Genomic DNA, 20660 nt, shown 5'->3' with positions numbered 1-20660 from the left:
CCGCCTCCACCCACCAAGACGAAGAGACTGTATGACCCCGTTCACGCTGTTGTTCTATGGAACAAACAGGCCAAGGTGCTGAAACCAATGCACAGAGTGAACTCTCTTCGTGCCTGTTTGAAGGCGAGAGACGAGGAAAACAGAAACGCATGCACATGGCAATATATCGAGGCCGGCAAAATGATCACGTTCATTTTCATTTATTGTGTGCTTAATTTGTTTATTATCGTTTCAAGCCTAGTGACCACAAGACAAATTTTTTTCTAAACAAGAAATCTTGTCATGTTTTAATCTCGCGAGATCTTGTGACACCCCTAACAGTTGGTAAAGCTATTGTGATTTCCTGAAGGTGACAGTTTGCCTGTGGAGCAGATCATGAATCTATGAATTATTCCATATAGTCCCTAATTTCCTGCAGTAAAAATGGTTTAGGCGGAGCGAAATGGATGGATGGATGGATGGAAAAATGGTTTAAAAAATATATCAATATCAGAGGTCAAAAACAATTTTGTTTGGTTTGTTTCTTTTCTCCTCATATTGGAAATATGTAATTTATAAATGGTGTACACTACATTACTTTTATGACAAAAAATATATTATTTAATCGTTTTTGCTTTTCATTTCCTGTTAAATTTTTCATTATTATCATAACTTTGTACTTAGGTTATGTTGATGAGGCTGCTCTGTCTCAATAACGTATCGGCTCCATTTAAGGTTTCTTGAGCAATAAATAATGTACACGAACATTTGGACTACAGGGAAGAAATTATGCCTTGATTAAGTAAATTTGAAAGCTTGTTGGGCACCAACAGAGGGCGAGCAGAGGGCATGCCAACAGTTTGCATCTGCCTCTCCTTCACAAAGAGTCTCCTTGTTTATGCATGCCCCCCCTCCAAAAAAAGCTCTTTTCCTACCCCTCTGCAAGTCTCTTTACCTGCCCTCCACTGTCCATTTTCCTCCTCCAAAGAATGAGAGGCATTTTCTATCCAACATCTTTTATGCCATTTAGCATCCTCTGCTTCTTCTTACTCCACCCCCACTACTCATCATGGGAAAGGACACTTACTCCGCCAAGGCCAGGAGGTCCGTTAGGTCCTGGAGGTCCAGGGGGGCCGGGGTTTCCAGGGGTGCCAGGCTCGCCATCTCTGCCACGGGGGCCGGAGGTTCCCTAAAAATAATGACAAAGTAGACCTGGTTGGACTTCAGGCCTGGTTTTCGCATATTTCCACCTACATTTCCGGTTTGATACTCTTATATTGTATTTCTGTTTCCTGTTTCCTGTAGTCTGTACCTTCACTTTCACTGAGAGCACTTTGAGCAGACTGCCCCCACGACCATGTGGCCACACCCTGAGGTGACGCTACAAACAAACACTAGTAAAACGTAACAAGTTCATGATTAACACTTGATTACAGTACATTTAGACATAAGGGGATTATTTTCCTTTATTGGTAGTTTGATTCATAAAAAAGTAAAAAAAGTTCATATTTTGGTTGCCTTACTTCAAGACAGTCAACATATTAGGCACACCTCTCAGTATGATGCAGTGCAGTTAGACAACACTGCAAACTACAACCACACTAATAAATATATCATTCTGTTCATGTTTTAATGGGATTTTTCCCCCTCAGAAATACCAATTATTGTACTTTTTGGATTTCAATAAACTAACTAGGGAAGCACTTGGAGAGCGCAGACCTCCGCCAAGCGGCATAGTTCCATGTTCCATGGATCCAGATGGTGATCCGGATCACCCCCAAAATTTAAACTGTTCTTCCACATCCCATTTCCGCCAATTCCTGAAAATTTCATCCAAATCCATTCAGAATTTTTCAAGTTAACACAAACAAACAAACAAACAAACTAGAGAAGCACTTGGAGATCTCCGCCAAGCGCCATAGTTCCCCCCCATATTGTGATTCACACCAAAATAATAATCCTACAGTTTTTGGATCAGTCTTTAATATTTAGTATTTTTTTGTGACGTTATGTGCACAAATGCCGAAAATGGTCCTATTTTACAATGTTAAAGAATCCTTTCACAAATTCCTGGATCTAGATGGTGATCCGGATCACCTGCAAAATTTAATCAGTTCTTCCATGTCCCATTTCCGACAATTCCTGAAAATTTCATCGAAATCCATTCTGAACTTTTCAAGTTATTTTGAACACAAACAAACAAACAGACAAACAGATAAACGCCGGCAAAAAGATAACCTCCGTGCTGCGCTTACGCTTTATATAATATCCACTTTTTTTTTTTGCTCTGTTTTCATACTTTGCACTTTACACTTTTGTAAATTCATGTTTTTGACAACTTGATGCACAAAAGTGACATATATTTGCTACATGCTGTAGTGGGTTTAGACAGTGTAATAAACAAAACCTTGCAAGTATCACTAAATTACTGAATGGGGTTGTTTAAAGTAATATATGCTGCTAATTTAAGATTTATACTGTCATTCTTTTCAGTTGAATAATATCATATAAAGCTGGTATATAGTATAAAGTATCCCACAAGAGTGAGTACACTGCTCACGTGTCACCTTCATTTTCCTACGGTATATCTTCTTAATCTGGCACGCCAAAGCTTTTCATGTGGCCCGCCAAACAACACCCAGAGTTGCAACTTTCATCTTTATTATTCTGACTATGAATAAGCTAACTGAGCAGTAAGATGTCTCTACTGTATGTATAACAACATTTGTTGTTATCTGTTGCTAGTTATGTAGAAAAAAAGTCATTGTTTGATGGCTTTGCTTTATTCCACTCTAGAAATGTGTGTTTTCTACACTCTGACAGTGAAAGTATTATTTCATGACTCATTGAAAAATGCGCCCACGGCTGAAACCTTTTTAATATGTTGCCTTGACGTCTTTTGCGTCATCATTTTCGTTTTCTCGTATACATGTAATGTTTGATAGCAAATTCTAACTGGACGTAATACATGGATTGTGTGTCGAATGAATGCTATGTGGCTATTTTGACTGACCGGTACTCAGGTTATGTACACAACTAATGAGGAATGATGTGTAATTATCTTTATTGCCATACTGAATTGAAATGTGAATTATTAGATGATAACAACTACATTGATTATCTGTAAACTCTGAAACTGTGAATGTGAAATACTAATCATTAGTATTTGGTATAGTAGTTTTAAAGTTTATATGTTTTATAGTAATAGTTACATCATGTGGACGTTAACTTGCATGCTGAAAAAGTGTGTGCATCCCTGATATACATGTACGATGTACTCATATTTATAAATATAGTACACATTTATATATTTAGAAATATATGTTTGATGTTTATAGTAGCAGGTAGCTCTTTGGGGCTTTTAGGTATTTTAGAAGTGGCGCGCATGCTGAGAAAGTGTGAGCACCGCTGATCTAAAGCGTTCAGTCTTGCTAGAAAAGCGGTCGTTAATGTAGTACTCCTTCCGCTCTGCAGGAGGCAACAGCGAGGTGCAAGGGGGGGTCACAATAAAGCAGCAGCAGAAGAAGTACAACTACGGCGCTATCAACTCTACAAAGAGGAAAAGTAGACCCTGAAAATTGGACTTTTAACAGCAACTGGACTACAAAGTATTGTCAGAAATAGCGGTAACTAATTTATTTAGTTAAATACGTTAACATTTTTTGCGTCATTAACACATACGCATCATGTCAACCCACAGCTCGCTGTTATGACGGCAGAGGGAGCCACAATAGCGTCCCCACAGAGTCACACGGAGTCTGCCACTCTTTAATAACTTAATTCTGACCTCAACACATCAACAGCAATGCAATTCCAACAACGTATACTGTACTGTATATACTGTATATACTGTACTGTATATACTGTACTGTATATACTGTATATACTTTATAAACTGTATCTCCAACTCACAAACACATCTCTAGTCAGTTTGTCCTTGGACACGACAGTTTCTCATTGTCACTAGATGACAGCGAGGTGTATTCACTGACACGCCGAAAATCACAACAACCTCTGTATTGTGCATGTATGTGTTCTAAATAAACAGAAAGACAAATAAAAACAGTAAGTGGATAGTCTTATCTCTCACTAACGTAACTCTTACTGCGGAAGTACAATTTGCTGCATTTAAGTATGCTCGGAAAGCCCAGAAAATACATCTACACTCAAAACACTCAACTTAAGTTCGGTGGTGTCATAATAATGCAAATGTTCTGCTACTATTAAAGAGATTGGTGTCTTTGTGAACAATCATGTCTTCAATGGAGGTAAAAGTAACCGGAAATGTTCATTTATCCCTTTCATTCATCACTTATATGCATTTAGAATAGTTTTATACATGTACAGCTATTAAAATGTGTTTTAGGTTAACATTTTTGAGACTCAACTGTGTTAGCAAAGAACTACAGACTCAACCACTGATGACATCATAGACGGACAATGGAGCTGACTTCCACTTCCCGTTTCCATGTATTAGCAACTTAACAGGCTGCTCACAAGGAGGTTTTGTGAGTAAAAAAACATGAAGAACACAGTTGGACTCATGCAGTGTATTAACTCAGCCATGTTCAGAGCAGAAAGCTCCGTACTGCCAGAGTTTTTGGGCATTTCTGCTGAACTTTCAAGACCCACAGAATATTGACTTTTAGGACTACATAAACATTGAAACTATCTAAAGAAACTTTAGACTCTCTTCTTTCATCAGAAAAAAAAGTTTGTTTCTAGCCTTTTTGGGTCTTTAGATATTGGTGGTAGAACATAGGGTACCTTCAGCAAAAACACCTGATTTTGACCAAAAAACAGAGAAAACAAGCTTTTTCTGCAGAGAAGCAAAATGAAGCGGAGTGACGGTGGGGTCTGCTGGATGTGGGGATGAATCCCTGCTGCTGACCGATCCAGACGCCAGCCACTCGTCAGAAGAATCATGGTCGGGTTCTGAGTCACCTGACTCTGAACTGCTTCCAGTGTCAGGCTCGGGTGGCGCGCCACATGGCTCAGCAACGCTAACTACTAGCTTGTTGCTTCGGCTGCCATTGTCCATGCATTTGTGTCTACGTCACCTACATCACCCGTGTCACTTCTATCTTTCGTGATCGCGTCACTACTAAAGGCAGATCCACCGCCAGACAAGCTCTGTGACAGTGTTAGCTGCCTGTATTTTTTTGTCTCCGCTCGATTTCTGCATGTGTTTCGCCATTTTCCTCTCTCAACCCACAATCTGTCTTCTTCATAGACAATCTGTGGCCACTGTATTTAAAAGTTGTAAAGTGGAAATGTTGAACGTTCCACTTGCTGAAATACAGTGGATCTCGGCATATTGGCAATTTAGCATTTGCGACCCTGCAAATTTGCAGATTTTTGATCGAAACATTTCTTTATTTGTGAGAAATCCTGCCCTTATGTGCTTTTAATCTCCTTAATTAGGGTGTTTTATGGTAGAAAACCCGTCAGATTTACCCAGCATGCTTTGTGGGTTATAGGATTGTTTTGCATGTGTGTTGGTGTGTGTATATTTTGATGCCGCTCAGTGTGGTGCCGTTACATTGTGTGTTCCACATGTGCTACTTTTGGTTTTCACTGTAAGTGAGGAAGGTGTTTAAGTTGATGACCTCCTGTTGGTTTGTGTTGTGTGTAAATGTAGAGCTTCCATACAGTAGTGCCGCATAGCCCAGGTTTGATTAGAGTGGCAACATTTTTTTTTACGAGCGACGCAATTCCTCGCCGCTTTTCACCATTCACGGGCGGTCCCGGAATGTAATCCAAGCAAAAAGCGGGGGTCTACTGAATACTGTAAAGGTGTGGAATGGAGTGGACCTTCTGGTGTCCTCATGTCTAACTCCTCATGAGTGACAGGAAATGTTTAAATATTGTACTTAAGGTGGATAATTCAAGGTGTCAGATGATGATGATTCACGAGGTCAGACCAGTCTAATGCATGTGGTGACATATCGCAAGAATGTGCTGAGGGGCTCCTTCAACTTTCCATCAAAGCCATTGTGTTTTGTCCACATTGACACAGACATGCGGCATTGATGCTCTGAACAAAGTTCCCACACTGAGAGGCCTCAGACGTTTACGTTACTGGACCACATCTGTTAACCAAGCCTGGCAGACCACACGGCCTTAATGCAAACGGCACATGACAGCTTGGAGGGGGCTGCTCAGAAGAAAAGCTACCATTCTGCACCCTCACCCGTACCACTTTAACACCAATCAATGCGACACATTTATTTTCCAATATTTCAAAGTCAAGAGTGGAGCAAACTGACCCTCTCTCCTTTTTCTCCTCTTGGTCCTCGGGGTCCCTGCTCTCCTGGTGGGCCCTGGGTGAGCAAGCCAAAGAAGAGTTAGTTAGATGAAGAAACATACTCCCACATCTTTGGCTGAATGGAAAAGTATAAATGAACGTACCATTGGGCCAGATGGTCCTCTTGGTCCTACAACCTGCGTGAAGAAAACTTCAGTTAGCTTTAATATGATGTTCGGCATAAAGAGCACAACTCTATACTATATAATCACATCATTCTGGTCCCTTTTTGCAAAAGCTTTCCAGATGCATTTGCGCAGGACTCTTTTAGATGTCTTTCCACACGCCCCCACTCATCAGAGCGTTAATTGCTAACCTCTAAAGGGAAAGCATTTAAAGAAAGATAGCGTAAACAATTCCTGTTTTATTTGCTGCCACAGACGAGCAAGCGCTCAGAGGGGCAAAGCATTTCCAGGTGGCCTCTGTGGATTCGTAAGCAGCAGCCTATGGAGGCCGACACAGGTTATTATATTTCATATTGTGTGAGGAGTACACATATCCAATTTTATCTAATACTCGAGGTGATTCTTGTATGCGTAAAGAAAGAACGTTAACTTACATCAGTGATATCTCCGGGTTCGCCTTTTTGGCCCTGTGAGCGAAAGCAAAGCAAAAAACATCAATAAAATGATTATCCATGTAATTCCTGCACATACATTAGCAGTTTTTTTTGTGTATTTCCCTTGAAAAAGAGGCCTCTGCTCTAATAAATGCCATGCCTCCATTAATGGCCGGCGCATCGTCCCTTTCAATAAAAACATGCAGCACCTCAGTTAGACTGGGAGGCTGTGATTACCTTTTACAGCTTTACAGATGTCAGTGGGAGTTTAAAGAGAAAGTACTGCTGTGCTGTATGTAGCGTGGAGCAGAAAGTTCTTAACATTTCAACATTGACACAAAAAGATTCCATGTGGGGCAAAAAGTAGTGTCCAAGAAAAATTATGAAAAAAAAAAAGAGACGTAGCCCGACCCTTAAGTGACTGAAGAAGCCTGTAAAAAAATATACAATCATATAAAAATATTTGTAATAATACATATTATGTTGCAATATATATGTAGAAATATATATATATATATATAAATAAAAAATAAATAAAATACATATATTTGATTAGCATTATTTTGCACTCTCTGCAGTTGAGTAAACAAATACCTCAGAGGTTTGATGTGTTTTAGCTTGTTTGGTGCATTCTGAGGCACAGTGACTCCCTGATAGATTGCTGGATGTTGTCAATGTATATGATAATAATGTAATACTACTTTTCAACATGTCAATACAATTAGCACGTAAAGTGAAGTTTTCACATGACATTAATTAAAAAAAAGCTTACATTCAGTTCTTGTATTTGATGATAACATTATATTTAGTTATTTTTCAGTATTTTGCTACTAATGGCCCCTTACACCATTTGCATCCCTAGGGAAAAATAAATAAAAGCACAATAAAATTTACTGTAAAATACATATTTTATCAAGCATTGTGTCCTGCACATTGATCTGACTGCATATTTAATAAATACAATTGAAAAGTTTACTACCTTACCACCTTAAGTTAATACCTTGAAGACTGCAAATATAGCATTTGTTGCCTGTCCCTGCTTCCTAAAATGTGACTTTTGAAATATGAATTCATTCATTTTTTTGGCCGTTTGTCTTCATTAGGGTCACGGGGGTATGCTGGAGCCTATCCCAGCTAACTTCGGGCGAGAGGCGGGGTACACCCTGGACTGGTCACCAGCCAATCGCAGGGCACATATAGACAAACAACCATTCACACTCACATTCATACCTATGGACAATTTAGAGTCACCAATTAACCTAACATGCATGTTTTTGGAATGTGGGAGGAAACCGGAGTACCCGGAGAAACGCCACACACACACGGGGAGAACATGCAAACTCCACATAGAGATGCCCAAGGGAGAATCGAACCCAGATCTCCTGACTGTGTGGCCAACATGCTAACCAGAAGGCCACCGTGCAGCGACTTTTGAAATATAATAATTATATTTTTTCAGATTTCTTTTTATATATTTGTGTTACTCCTTATCCAAACTACCTGTTAAGTTTCCATCCATCCATTTTCTATGCGCTTATCCTTACTAGGGTCGCGTGTATGCTGGAGCCTATCCCAGCTGACTTTGGGCGGAGGCGGGGTACACCCTGGACTGGTTGCCAGCCAATCACAAGGCACATATAGATAAACAACCATTCACACTCACATTCATACCTATGGACAATTTAGAGTCTCCAATTAACCTAACATGCATGTTTTTGGAATGTGGGAGGAAACCGGAGTACCCGGAGAAAACCCACACACGCACGAGGAGAACATGCAAACTCCAAAGGAAATTTGATTCCCGGATCTTCTCAATCTCCTGACTGTGTGGCCAACATGCTAACCACTAGGCCACCGTGCGGCCCACCTGTTAAGTTTATTTTCTTAAAAAGAACAAAACAAGTTAGTTAAAATTCACATTTAAGTCTTGTCCCCAGGTTTTCGTTCAGTCCTGTTACCCTAGCATATTACATTCTCTGAAGTGTTACATGGTCCCCACTAAGTTACAGTAATGTGCTTAGTGTCAACATGCTATTAGCATAAATGCCACGTGGCTTTATTTCATGTATTTGCTAATTCTATAGAGGCCAATATACTGTACATATTAAGTATTACATATGTGTATTGTCAGATTTAGAGAAATTTAAGTTTATTTTGAGAGTTACGACAAGCAAATGGCACCGCTTCAGTGGAATGGTCCTAGTATTGCCTTGTAGTGAGGCCATTCGTCGTGCATACAGTATGTCCTCCAGTATCTTGAGATACATAAAGACGTCATGTGGAAAATAACAAGTGACAACTGAAAGTCTAAACCCATAAACTGTGAGATATGAGTTTGGCAATGACACAGCTTGAGTCGCAGGTGTTAAAGGTCCTTCATTAAGCACACATAGCTCACCTTAGCGCCAGGTGTTCCTGTGACGTGGCCCAGCAGTAGAGACAAGAGACAGTGTTAGCAAAACAAGATAACAAAAACAACACAAGACATTCTAATATTAAAAAAACACGCTGGAAACTTGCATCTAAATTCACGCTACTCTCAAGAAAAACTGACTTTTTTGCTCCCCCAATGGCCCATTAGGATGTTGCTGACTCTCCATCTTTATTGTAAGGGCTTTAAAGCACAAGCAAAGCAGCTGCTTATTACCATCCTCCAAGCAGCAGGTGATGGTAGAAAGCGTCATAGCAAAACTACATTTTACAAGCTAAATGCACATATGAGTAACTTAATGCTGCTTAATGTTACTTCTACAGTATGCCTCTCTATAGCTGATACATGCTATCTAATACCTCCTAGACATATTGGCACGGTCCAATGAAAAGCATGTACTGTACAAGTATCTGCACATTTTGCAATTCAAAAAACATCCCACGTAAAAAAATGTACAAATATTGCAGATACAGTCCAAGTTTAGACACACTTCCCTATGGAGGGAAAGGCTTCTTGAGACGTCATCTGTACGTCTGTGAAGAAAGTGTCGTTTCGCTCCTCATCCGAAGAGCTTCGTCAGCGAACTAATAAGTGCTGGTAGCCTAGGCCTTAAATACAGTAAGAGTGGGCGGAATTGGTGTGCCAACACCCTCCTTCTATTGGTTCCTTACACTAAGCCTGGGCGGAGTAGTGGTATAATGCTCTCCGGCTATTAACACCTCTGATAAAAGGGAAGTGTCGCTCCCTGAGTTGGGTATGAACGACTCTGATACTGGCTCGTTAGCATCTATTGTTCTGGCTCGGCCCTGCCTTCACCTCATTTGCAAGACTAAGAGCTGTGGGTTTTGGTCTCAGTAACCTGCTGAACACAGGGTCCAAATTAAACCAATAGAAGGAGGGGTTGGCACACCAATTCCGCCCACTCTTACTGTATTTAAGGCCTAGGCTACCAGCACTTATTAGTTCGCTGACGAAGCTCTTCGGATGAGGAGCGAAACATCCGACACTTTCTTCACAGAAGTACAGATGATGTCTCAAGAAGCCTTTCCCTCGATGGACAACTCCTGTACGACTGAGAGCCTACACAGACACACTTCCCTATGCTTTTGAGTGCAAAGATGTCTCCAAACTTTTGCAACACTAACAATGCATGGCGTGTCACAAGACCTCGAGAAATTACAATGTGACAAGATTTCGATAGGCCACTAGGCCTGGGCCGATTACCGTATAAATAAATAAGTAATAATCATACAATTTGGGGTGCAACAATATGTGTATCTGTATCGAACCGCTCAATACACATGCGTACCGAACCGTGTATGCAGTTTTAGATTTATTTGATCAACTTCTGACGGCACTCTGTGCTGAAAGCTCAGTGTATCTGCTGCAATCGACTACTCTGGTTGATGTTGCATTGTCAAGCACAGAGCCACTGAGCTCGGCCTTCCACCTTCATACCATGCTGAAAATGTTGACCAATGAGAAAAATTTGAAAAACGTTGGCAATTTCAATAACGTTCTAATTAAAAAAGGCAAGGTAATTTATTTTTTCTATCGAAAAAGCATCGAACCGTAACACAAACGTATCAAACCGAACCGAATCGTGAATTTTGTCTATTGCTGCACCCCTACGTGCAAGAAATGAAAATGAAGTCGATCATTTTGCCGGCCTCAATATATTGCCATGTCCATGCGTGTCCGTTTTCCTCGTCTCTCGCCTCCAAATGGTGTAAAGTTCACTCAGTGCATTACTTTCAGCACCTTGCTGCGTTTGTTCCATAGAACAACAGCATGAACAAAGTGAGCCCTTTTGTCAACCATACAACTTTATCTTTGTGGGTGGAGGCAGGGCCCCAACTGCCCCACAGAGTGCAGAAGAGTGTAACGTCGTAGAAATTAAATGAGTAGATTGCAATATATTGTCATATGTTTTTTGTACATTTTTTTCAGTGTACTTTTCTTACAAAATCTTGTGTCATCCTCATAGACCCAATCTTGTGTGTCTCGTGACACCCCTACTAATGGTAGTTTTAACAAAGTTAAAACATATTGGGTTCGTGCACCGAATCTCCTAATTTTGTTATGTAAAAATATATTTTTGTCAAAATCTCAACGAGAAAAACTCACAAAAATGACAGTTACCGTACAAAAATAAATATCTACAGCACCAATGAAATGTTTAGACACACTTCCCCCATGCTTATGAGTGACAAGGTGACTAAACGTTTGCACCACTGATGCATATTATTTAATAAAGTTAGGCAAATAACATATTTTTGGAGATGTGCACTGAATCAGATGTTTTTATTTTATATTTCATCTGAAAATCACAAAGATTGCAGAGACAGTGCAATAGAGAGGCAGACAGTGCCAGTCATAAGTTTAGACACACTTCCCCATGCGATTGAATGAGACGGTGTTTTTTTTTTGTCTTTTTGTTATTACTTTTTCTTATTAAAAAATATGTTTTTATAAATCAAAATCTTAAATCCTAAATCCAGATACAGTACAGTAAAGGGTCAAACGTTATGAAAGAAGAAGCTGTCTCTAACCTTTTGACTTGTACTGTACAGTTTATTGATCCTCTGTGGATACATTTTTTAAAAAGAATAACATGCTTTTCATTGGACGGAGACAACATCATAAAGATATTGCAGTGTGTTCAATTTGAAATTTCCGATTTTAGTCGATAAAAAAGGCAAACTGCTGCACAGAAGAAGTCGGATAACACGGAAAAATAAAGTCAAACGACTTCTCATCAGTTAACAACAGTCTTTAACACCGCAGGTATCCATGGCTGCTTTGAGAGCCTGCTTTCTAAACACAATCCATAACAAAGCGTCAATTGCCACATTCATTAAAAATATAAAAGCAACTTTGTCATTTAAACAGGCATGCACTGCAGAGAGCGACGCTCTAGATTTCACTCATGCTACCCCAGTGATTTTTTTTCTTCCAACAGCAGCTTTTGAAAAAAGTATATATCTACAGTATATGCCGTATAAAAGGTCATTGATGGAGTCTATCACAGTTTTGGCCACCACATCGCAAGCACAAATGCACAAGAGCGATTATGGAGGAGAAATGTGAAGCCCTCTCTCCTTGACTTGAAGTATTTCCTTAATGACTCCCACATGCTTTCACCGTGCTCAGGCTACAGGAAAGACTATTCCGAGCAAGGTGGGGCCAAGGTGAGCCTGCTGCTGTGGAAAAACTAAAAAAAAAAAAAATGTAGGGAAGCATTGCAGTGGAATCTGCTGAACTGTGTCACTCTTGCTTGATTGGATCATGTGTTTGTTTTAGGGCAGAAACAAAGAACGATACAGGTGGTCCTCGTGTTACGACCTTCCGTGGTTCTGACGCACTCCCAAAGAAAGCAAAAGAATACGTAGGTGCATTTTGCTACACTGAGGAAGGACAACGTCACTTTTGCTCTTTTTAGTTAATTTTTTCCCTTCCCTTTTTCCCCTTTTGATGGCTGTGCATGAAAGGAAAGTAAAAGTGAAAAGTGAAGTGAAATTAGGCATCGTTAAATGTCCAGAAAGTGGAGAAACGCAGATAGAGATGGTGTTCTTCAACTTTTGGAAAGATCTTCTCCTATAAAATGGACAGTGATAACTAATGCTGTCTCTCCCTCTCTTGCAACGCCCCTTCCAGTGTGCAAGATGACCTTAGGGATAAAAGTAAGGAGATGTTGTCTCTTTTATGTTATTTTATGTATTTATTACTGTATTTTATACATCCTTCATGTGTTCTGTGTACAGTATGAGTGACTTAGGAGTTCTATCGTTCTATCGAGCTATCATTTAGTTCCGACTTCCACTAAAACTCGACTTACAAATCCGTTGCAGCAATGGAATTCGTACGTAGACAGAGGACCTCCTGTATTGTCGTTTCCTACCACCAAAACAAACAACATGCAGGGTAATTTATTTATGATGAAGCGTGAGATAAATAAATTACAACCAATGGGTGGAGCTGGGTCAGCGGCGCAGATGGGGCAACACTCTCCGAATGGGATTTCAGGTTTGGGGCAGTCTCTGAGCTCCTCGCAGACAATGTCGTCACACAGGACGGTCCCGGTGTCGCACACGCAGATGCGACACGGCTCGGGCTTCCACACGTCCTTGTCGCTATAGCGCTCGCCGTCTTGTGTACAGCTAAATGCATCCTCCTCTGTGCCACGCAGAGGGGATGGAGTACACAGCGTGGAAGGGAAATGAGAATAGGATGAGAAGTGTTACATGCTGTCTAATATCAAACACCAGCTATTTCATTTCATGTGGCTATTTTACAAATAACAATAAATATTGGAAAAGTAACCAAAAACCATGCTCAAAAAAAATGATAAATTTCACAGAAATGACAAAACTCATTAGGCCTATCTAATAATTTGGAGTGCATGAGAAAGTGGGAATGAAAACATAGTTCTTAAACCTTGTACACCGGGTACCAACACAGAAATAAAGTTAAAGATTTTGCTACCTTCGCTTATCCTGACGTAGCTGAAGGGTGTCCAAACCTTTTCCCACTGAATATATACTGAAAAATGAAAGGATGCAGTCGCTCAAACTAACCCTCTGTGAAAATTGTGGTTTTTATCTGCAGAAAAATCATCTCATTCACCCTAAGTCAGTAATCATTTTTAAATAACACAGGTCAAATCAACATACATGTACCACCATTTTTTACATCTTTATGTCTTTATGCTTCTCTGCTAATTTTTTTTCGCCAAGCGTTGAGGTTTCGCACTTTACCATATTCTGTGGTCCTTGAACGCACCATGCTTGAGTTTGAGTTGAGTTGCAAACGAGAGACTTATACTGTTGTCCTTTGCCACTTTGTGCTTCTTGCGTCTTCACTCTATCACGGTTTTTCAGTAATACATTCATTAATAAATCAGTTTCCTGATTGAATTAAATATGCTAAAGTAAATGTTAGGTATTTTTTTGCCTAGATGAAGCATTTTTGTTTGTTTTGGTTTTTTGTTTACAAAATCACTGCTTTAATTGTATAAAGAATAATGTAAATAGTCAACTAGTGCATGTTGAATACAGGAAGTGAACAAATGTATTAGCAATTAATGTGAAACGGAGAGGGGGTAGGATTACATAAGCGCTGCTTCTTCCTACTCCTTTTCGGACGTGTGCAATTGAGAACTGCAACATGAAGCATTAAATGTAAACTGTATGCACGTTCCAAATAAATGAAACCATAAGAATCATAACATAACATAAAAATGTCTAAGTGAACTAAAATGCAAATAGGAGGCATTCATTCACATTCAAAGACGTAGCGATGACGTACTATTCTACAGAGGCCACTAGGTGTCAGTAATGTTACTGTAGTATTTGGTGACACACACAAGCACCAGACTTGATCGCCGGAACAAAATGCTTTTATTGCAAGTTTGAATGATCTCAAAACAGGCACAATAATCCCTAATAAAAAAACAAGATAATGTTGCGGCCGTTACACATGCAAAGTTGAAACTCAATTCTGAACCCCTAATGTCACATCCTGTCCGCCCCTCACTCAGCTCCCCTTGGGAATGCATGTACAATAACATACACAAGCTTATTTATGTCTTAAATGGCTTATTTTCTCTGATTATGTCCACTATGTTGGGTAATAGGAGTGTAAAGGTGACTGTACGGGTGTTATTTTATGTCAAGAGGGCTCTAATAGCATTAAAAAAACATATTTAGAAGGTCGTAAACAGGTTTTCTATGCTCTCACTACGGGAAGCATTCTCTTTATAAATATGGAATCCGACTTATCACTGTAGGGTCTTGAACCTGCCATAAACGAGGGATATAACTTCCACATACAACTTCTACACCATGACTCAGATTCTATGTGTTCATGGATCATCTTACATTATCATTCATTAGTGGTGAGTAGCTATACATTTAATACTTTAAATGTGTTTTAATAAGTGCGTGAGGCATATTTACAACTTAAACCTGGATTTTGTCACATGGACAGTGGCACTTTAAGAGAGAAGGGGAGGGTTCTGGAGCTAATTTAATCTAATAATTACAAAAGCCACAAATGTTGATCCAAAATTGGAGCAGAACGTCAACATCTAGCTACGTGGTGGGTTTGGAGGGGGAGGAGCAAGTAGTGTGTCAAAAAAAGACATGTTGTTTGAATGTATCTATTAGGATTTTCGCCATTCGGGGTGGCCTTCAAACGAATGACCTACGAATAGCGAAGATCTACTGTATATTTAAAGAAAAACATGGTTGAAAAAGCATATTATTATTTGTTATTAGTATTAATTCGTTTTTGGTTTTGTTTTCTTGTTTAATTGTATTTTAAGAATGTGCTGCGGGCCAATAAAAAACAGACAAATGGCAAATGGCTGTGGGACGCACTTCGGACACCCCTGACTTACAGTACAGCAGCTGATCAAGGGCATAAGGGGCTGACGCAGCACAGTCTGAAAATATAATTTAACAAGTAAAAAATAAATAAAAAATTACATGTAACGAGAATAATGTCAAATTATTATGGGAATAAAATCATAAAAATATAATTTAACAATAAGACAAAAAAAACATATTACAAGAATAAAGTCAAAATATTATGAGAATAAAGTCATAATTACGAGAGGAAAATTTCCAAAAAAAAGTTGAAATAATTGGAAAATAGAAAAAAAAACAGAAATGGAATTTTTTTTTTATTTTATTAATTAATTTATTAATTTTATTTTTAACTCATTCAATCCCAGACATTTTTCAAAAGACAACCCCTTCAGTACCGTCCATTTTAGACGATTTTAACTGATTTTTCAAGGCACGCAAGGTGTTCTATGGCTATATAATTGTGGAACCTACCAAAAGAAAGATTAGACTCCTGTCTTTCATCAGAAAAAAAAAAATTTTCTACCTTTTTCCGCTCTATAGTAATCAGCAGTAGAACATTGGTAAGTTTCAGGAAAATATCAGTTCCTGACTAGAAAAGGGAGAAAACAAGTTTTTTTGTGAACAGAAAGAAGCATAACTTTCACTTTCACAATATTTTTTGCTTTTGTGACAGCTCAAATATGTAAACAACTATACCACAACATAAACAACACAAAAAAGTTATTATTATTATTATTATTTTCTACATCAAAATAACAATTTATTTACAAATATAACACCATGAACTAGTTACAATTTTCACATTTGGAACTGAACTATGTAAGTTGGAACTGAACTATGTGTGTGCACGTGCGTGCGTGTGCATGCGTTCAAATTTCCCTACAATGCATCATTTCTTTTGTGCGGTACACAATGCAATAGCTGCCTTTACGTATGCAAGGGCTTCCTCTTCCTGTCAGGTGTGATTCTCCTTTCTCTCATGATGCATTTCTGCCACTTAGTCGCCGTTTTTATGGCATTACAATTGCGCTCAAGCCTAATCCATTGGTGAGGAGTTGCATCACCACCTCCTTTAGCCTCTTGCGCAAAAACAGCGTAACATACATATAAATACATTATTGAATGAGTTAAGAGAATAAAGTCAAAATATAAAGAGAAAACTCATATCCTGACGAGAAAAAAAGTAGCACGAGATGTGACGAGAATAAACGCGTCATATTATGAAGAAAAATAATGTCATGAAACAAACACAACAAAATAACGTAATTTTTGGAGTATAAGCTGGGGAAAAATTATAATATTATGGGAATAAAGTCATAATATTACAAAAAGAAAATGTACCAAGATTATTTATGAAGAAAGTTGAAATATTTGGAAAATTAAAACAAAAATACAACAGCAAAAATGGGAAAAAAAGAGCAAAGACCGAAGTTCATATTAATAATACGCTTTTTCACCTATATCACAAACCTGAGATGCACTTTTTTCTTGAAACATACAGTATATAACTTATATATATATATATATATCAAATATATCAAAGTGGCACTTGCGTCCTTTCATTTTTCAGTACATGGCCCTCAGCGGAAAAAGTTTGGACAGTCCTGTTCTAGTAAAATTCAGAGTATTAAAAATATGCCAAAAAAACGATTCATGAAAATACCTACACATTTTATATAAGAAATATAATGTGAACATTGTTTTTTACATTATGGCAGTTATTCAAATTATGTTTAGAACCATTCTACAGCATCCTAGAATGTTCTAGCTTAATCCGGAGCATTCTAATCTACAATTAATTTGATATTAAAAAAATGAATGAAAACACCTAATACCTTTACATTCATTTGTCTTTTCATGGTTTTTACATTACGGCAGTTACTCATATGGTGTTTTGAACCATTCTGCAGGATTCTGGAAGATTCTAAACATATTCCACAGCATTCTCATCTATTATAACATGTATATAATTAATATAATATAACAGAGAATCATATTTTTACATAAATGTAGTATTTTTTATTTCGTGACAGTTACTCATATTGTATTTTGAACCATTCTACATGATCCTGGAAGGTCCTAGCATAATCCAGAGCATTGTAATCTACTATAAATTTGAAGTAATAAATAATAATAATAATCATACTGAATATTTTCTGTCATATGCCGTAACACATCTTCTTAGAGTTTTTCACCACTTAAAAATACACATTCAACACACAAAAATATCAGAACTTGCCCAGAATATGACAAATTTTGTGCTACACCAAGCGGGATGCTCCGAAGCCATCACACATTTTTCCACAAACCGCAGCATGCAACTTCTACAGTGACCACAGGGTGGCAGTGTAACATTACACGATTAAACCTTGCAGGAAACAACTGCACAGGCGCTGCAGACCCAAATATAGGGCTGGTTTACATTCATTGAAGAGACAGCCTTGGCATTCAGAGCACCACTTTGGGGGTGTGGCTTCATTCAATGCAGCTACTGTACATTCAACAATGAGCTTGCTGGAGTTGATTTTTCCAGACATGCTGACAAGAGATGCTGTGATGGGATGTGGAACTGATGGCAGGGAGAGAGAGAGAGAGAGGGAAGGGGTGGCGTACTTTTCAGGTACAGTATCCATGTTTATCTTTTGGAACGCCGCTCAGGTGAAGGTGACCTGAAGGCCCCCTGGGAGCCATGAATGAGGGCCTTTCTGGAGGCGCACAGAGCAGCCAATTCACTAACTTCTGTCCAAACACAGGGTGCATTTTGGGAGCCCACCTGGGTGCTGCCAGAGGTGGAAAAGTGGTCACCTGACCATGAAATCTGACTGTACTAATAAGACTCGTCGCTCACATGTTGGCAGCTTTGCTCAGCAGACGAGTATAAAAAAAATGAAAGCCATAAAGTGTTCCCAGGTGCATCTTGAGGACAGGACTCTGTTTTCCATCTGCCGGCTTAGATTTCAGCATTCTGGGCCTTTTGTGAAGGGTCTCAAATGGTCTTAAGTGAGCAGCAGACAACTTTTATACCAGTCTGTCTGGCCCTAGTTAGCACCGAGGAAAGAAGGGGGTGCATTATACTCTTTTTGGAGAGGGTAACCTGAGACCCGCAAAGGCCTTTGTGGCATTTATTGTGGTGAGACTATCCTCCCTAAATGCACCTTTAATTTGTCTAATCTTATATATGCATGTAGTATTATAACACGAAGCACTGCTGCATACAGGCTGACTGTCACAGTTGATATCTAATCATTTATGCAGATGGAAAACTTATGGAAGGTAACTCCTGGGTCTCAAGTTTCCACTGGATGCTAAATCTAAAGAAGCTATCTGTTTTTTTTTGTTTCGCACTATAAAATCAGATATAATAACCAATTTATTTGCAAAATATTCACATTTTCCATGCAAATATTGCATATTCATGCACTTTCCCCCAACGGAGACAAGCTAGGATTCGCCTGGATGCCCTCTGACAGCAAAGGAATGTGAACACTTTTCACCAAAAGCCCCTTGAGCCTGACCACCTTCACTGTTTTTTTTTTTTGCCCACCCCTCCCCCCTCCAGCTTCAGTCTATATGAAGTGAATCTGCAGTTAAAAGGAGTTCCTGTCAGTGCTCATAAAGCACCCACAGGTGTTCATCTTCTGACAGGAGGGAGGGGAAAGCACCCAGGGGGAGTTCAAGTCCAACTTAGACAAACTTCAAGGTGAACTGGCTCCATCTTTGTGAGGTTACCTGAACGCACCATCACTTTTACGCACACCCACAGACGCATCCATGGAGTTTATACCACAAAATAAATTGCGGTTAAATCAGTAACATCAACATTTATTTGTGGTAGCTTCCAAATAACTATTAGTCACACAACCACCTGTGTTTTAGTCCCCAAACTGTTGTCAATCAGTGCGTAAAAGCGCAGCTCCTTGCGCAAAAGCATAGCATTTGGCTATATAAGAAGTGAAGTACTCACGGTTGTCGTCCTCCTGGCATCTGACAACGGCTAATAGGCACACTTGGGTGGCTGCAAGTAGCAGTACAGTCCTTGAATCCAGGTAGCTGAACATGTCTAAATATTAGACATGCAGTGGCCCTGGAGGGAAGAAAGAAGGGCTGCGCAGGGAGCTCAGCTCAGTGTTTAGTGTGTGTCCCTGTGTGTGTCCCCCAGTAATTTCAAAGCCGGACCATTCGACAGTTCGAACCCTTTCCCAAACACCGACGAGGAGGGGAAATCCGGCAGGCGGCAGGACTCGGACCTGCAACACAGACCTCAGCACCGGCCGCTTTGAGGCCAGAAGCGGTAGTTTTATGTTGCCTTCAATGATTCTTCGTATATTCTCCAAATATTGGGCCGGCCCTTTACCCCCAGTGAGGCTGAAATCTGAGCCCATTTTCCCTCCCATATGTCTGCCAGGTCCCCCCTCTTTAGTCCTAGACCACTCCTTTCCCCACGTGCTGCCACTGATTACCCCCACAAAAAACTTTCCCCCCCACGTTACTTCCCTCCTCCCCCGTTCTTTCCTGCAGGGAGCGTAGATAGCTTTTCATTGGGCTCACTCTGAGGCTTTGTTGTTGAACTGTGCTACCTCAATGAGCCCCATCAGGTGTCACATGCTTGGGAACACCTTCTCATTCAATATGGTTAATCATAAAGTGTCTCCAAACTTTTGACTGATATCAATATTTTGTTTATCACACTTTAGTCTTACTACGGACTATCCAATACATGTATCTACTGTATATCATGTTTTTCTATGGATTTTAATACTTTTTTTGCTTCACGCTTTGACAACTTTTAGCTTCTTCTTTTCTTTAGCATTTCTTTAGCATCTCTCTAAATACTGTGAACCAAGGGTGTCCAAAGTATGGCTCGGGGGCCATTTGTAGCCCGTGAAAGATATATATTTTTTTCGGCCCTCAGCAAGAAAACTAACAAAAACAGTCAGAAAAATGAAAAAAGAGCAGTGCTTTTACGAGAATAATGTAGAAATATTTGAATAAATTTTATCCATCTATCTTCTA

At 39.4% G+C, this 20660-nt stretch overlaps 1 protein-coding gene across 2 annotated transcripts in view; it reads right to left on the bottom strand.

Annotated features, from left to right (window-relative positions):
• Positions 1 to 20022, bottom strand: part of col2a1b (collagen, type II, alpha 1b) — a 56681-nt gene extending 36659 nt beyond the window's left edge. Inside the window, exons 1-7 of one of the 2 annotated variants that reach the window (XM_054785047.1) lie at positions 19612 to 20022; positions 13243 to 13452; positions 9244 to 9260; positions 6846 to 6878; positions 6391 to 6423; positions 6249 to 6302; positions 1067 to 1168 (exon numbers count right to left, since the gene is read on the bottom strand). In XM_054785047.1, the coding sequence (XP_054641022.1) occupies positions 1067 to 1168; positions 6249 to 6302; positions 6391 to 6423; positions 6846 to 6878; positions 9244 to 9260; positions 13243 to 13452; positions 19612 to 19705 (543 nt within the window). In that variant the 5' untranslated portion in view covers positions 19706 to 20022. The remainder of the gene's footprint in view (positions 1 to 1066; positions 1169 to 6248; positions 6303 to 6390; positions 6424 to 6845; positions 6879 to 9243; positions 9261 to 13242; positions 13453 to 19611) is intronic. The other variant, XM_054785048.1, reaches the window with a different exon arrangement.
• Positions 20023 to 20660: the final 638 nt, after the last annotated feature.

This window comes from Dunckerocampus dactyliophorus, chromosome 8 (assembly GCF_027744805.1).
Source record: "Dunckerocampus dactyliophorus isolate RoL2022-P2 chromosome 8, RoL_Ddac_1.1, whole genome shotgun sequence".
Lineage (NCBI taxonomy): Eukaryota > Metazoa > Chordata > Actinopteri > Syngnathiformes > Syngnathidae > Dunckerocampus > Dunckerocampus dactyliophorus.
Note: the sequence above shows the minus strand (reverse complement) of the source record. Positions and strands in the feature narration are given on the sequence as shown.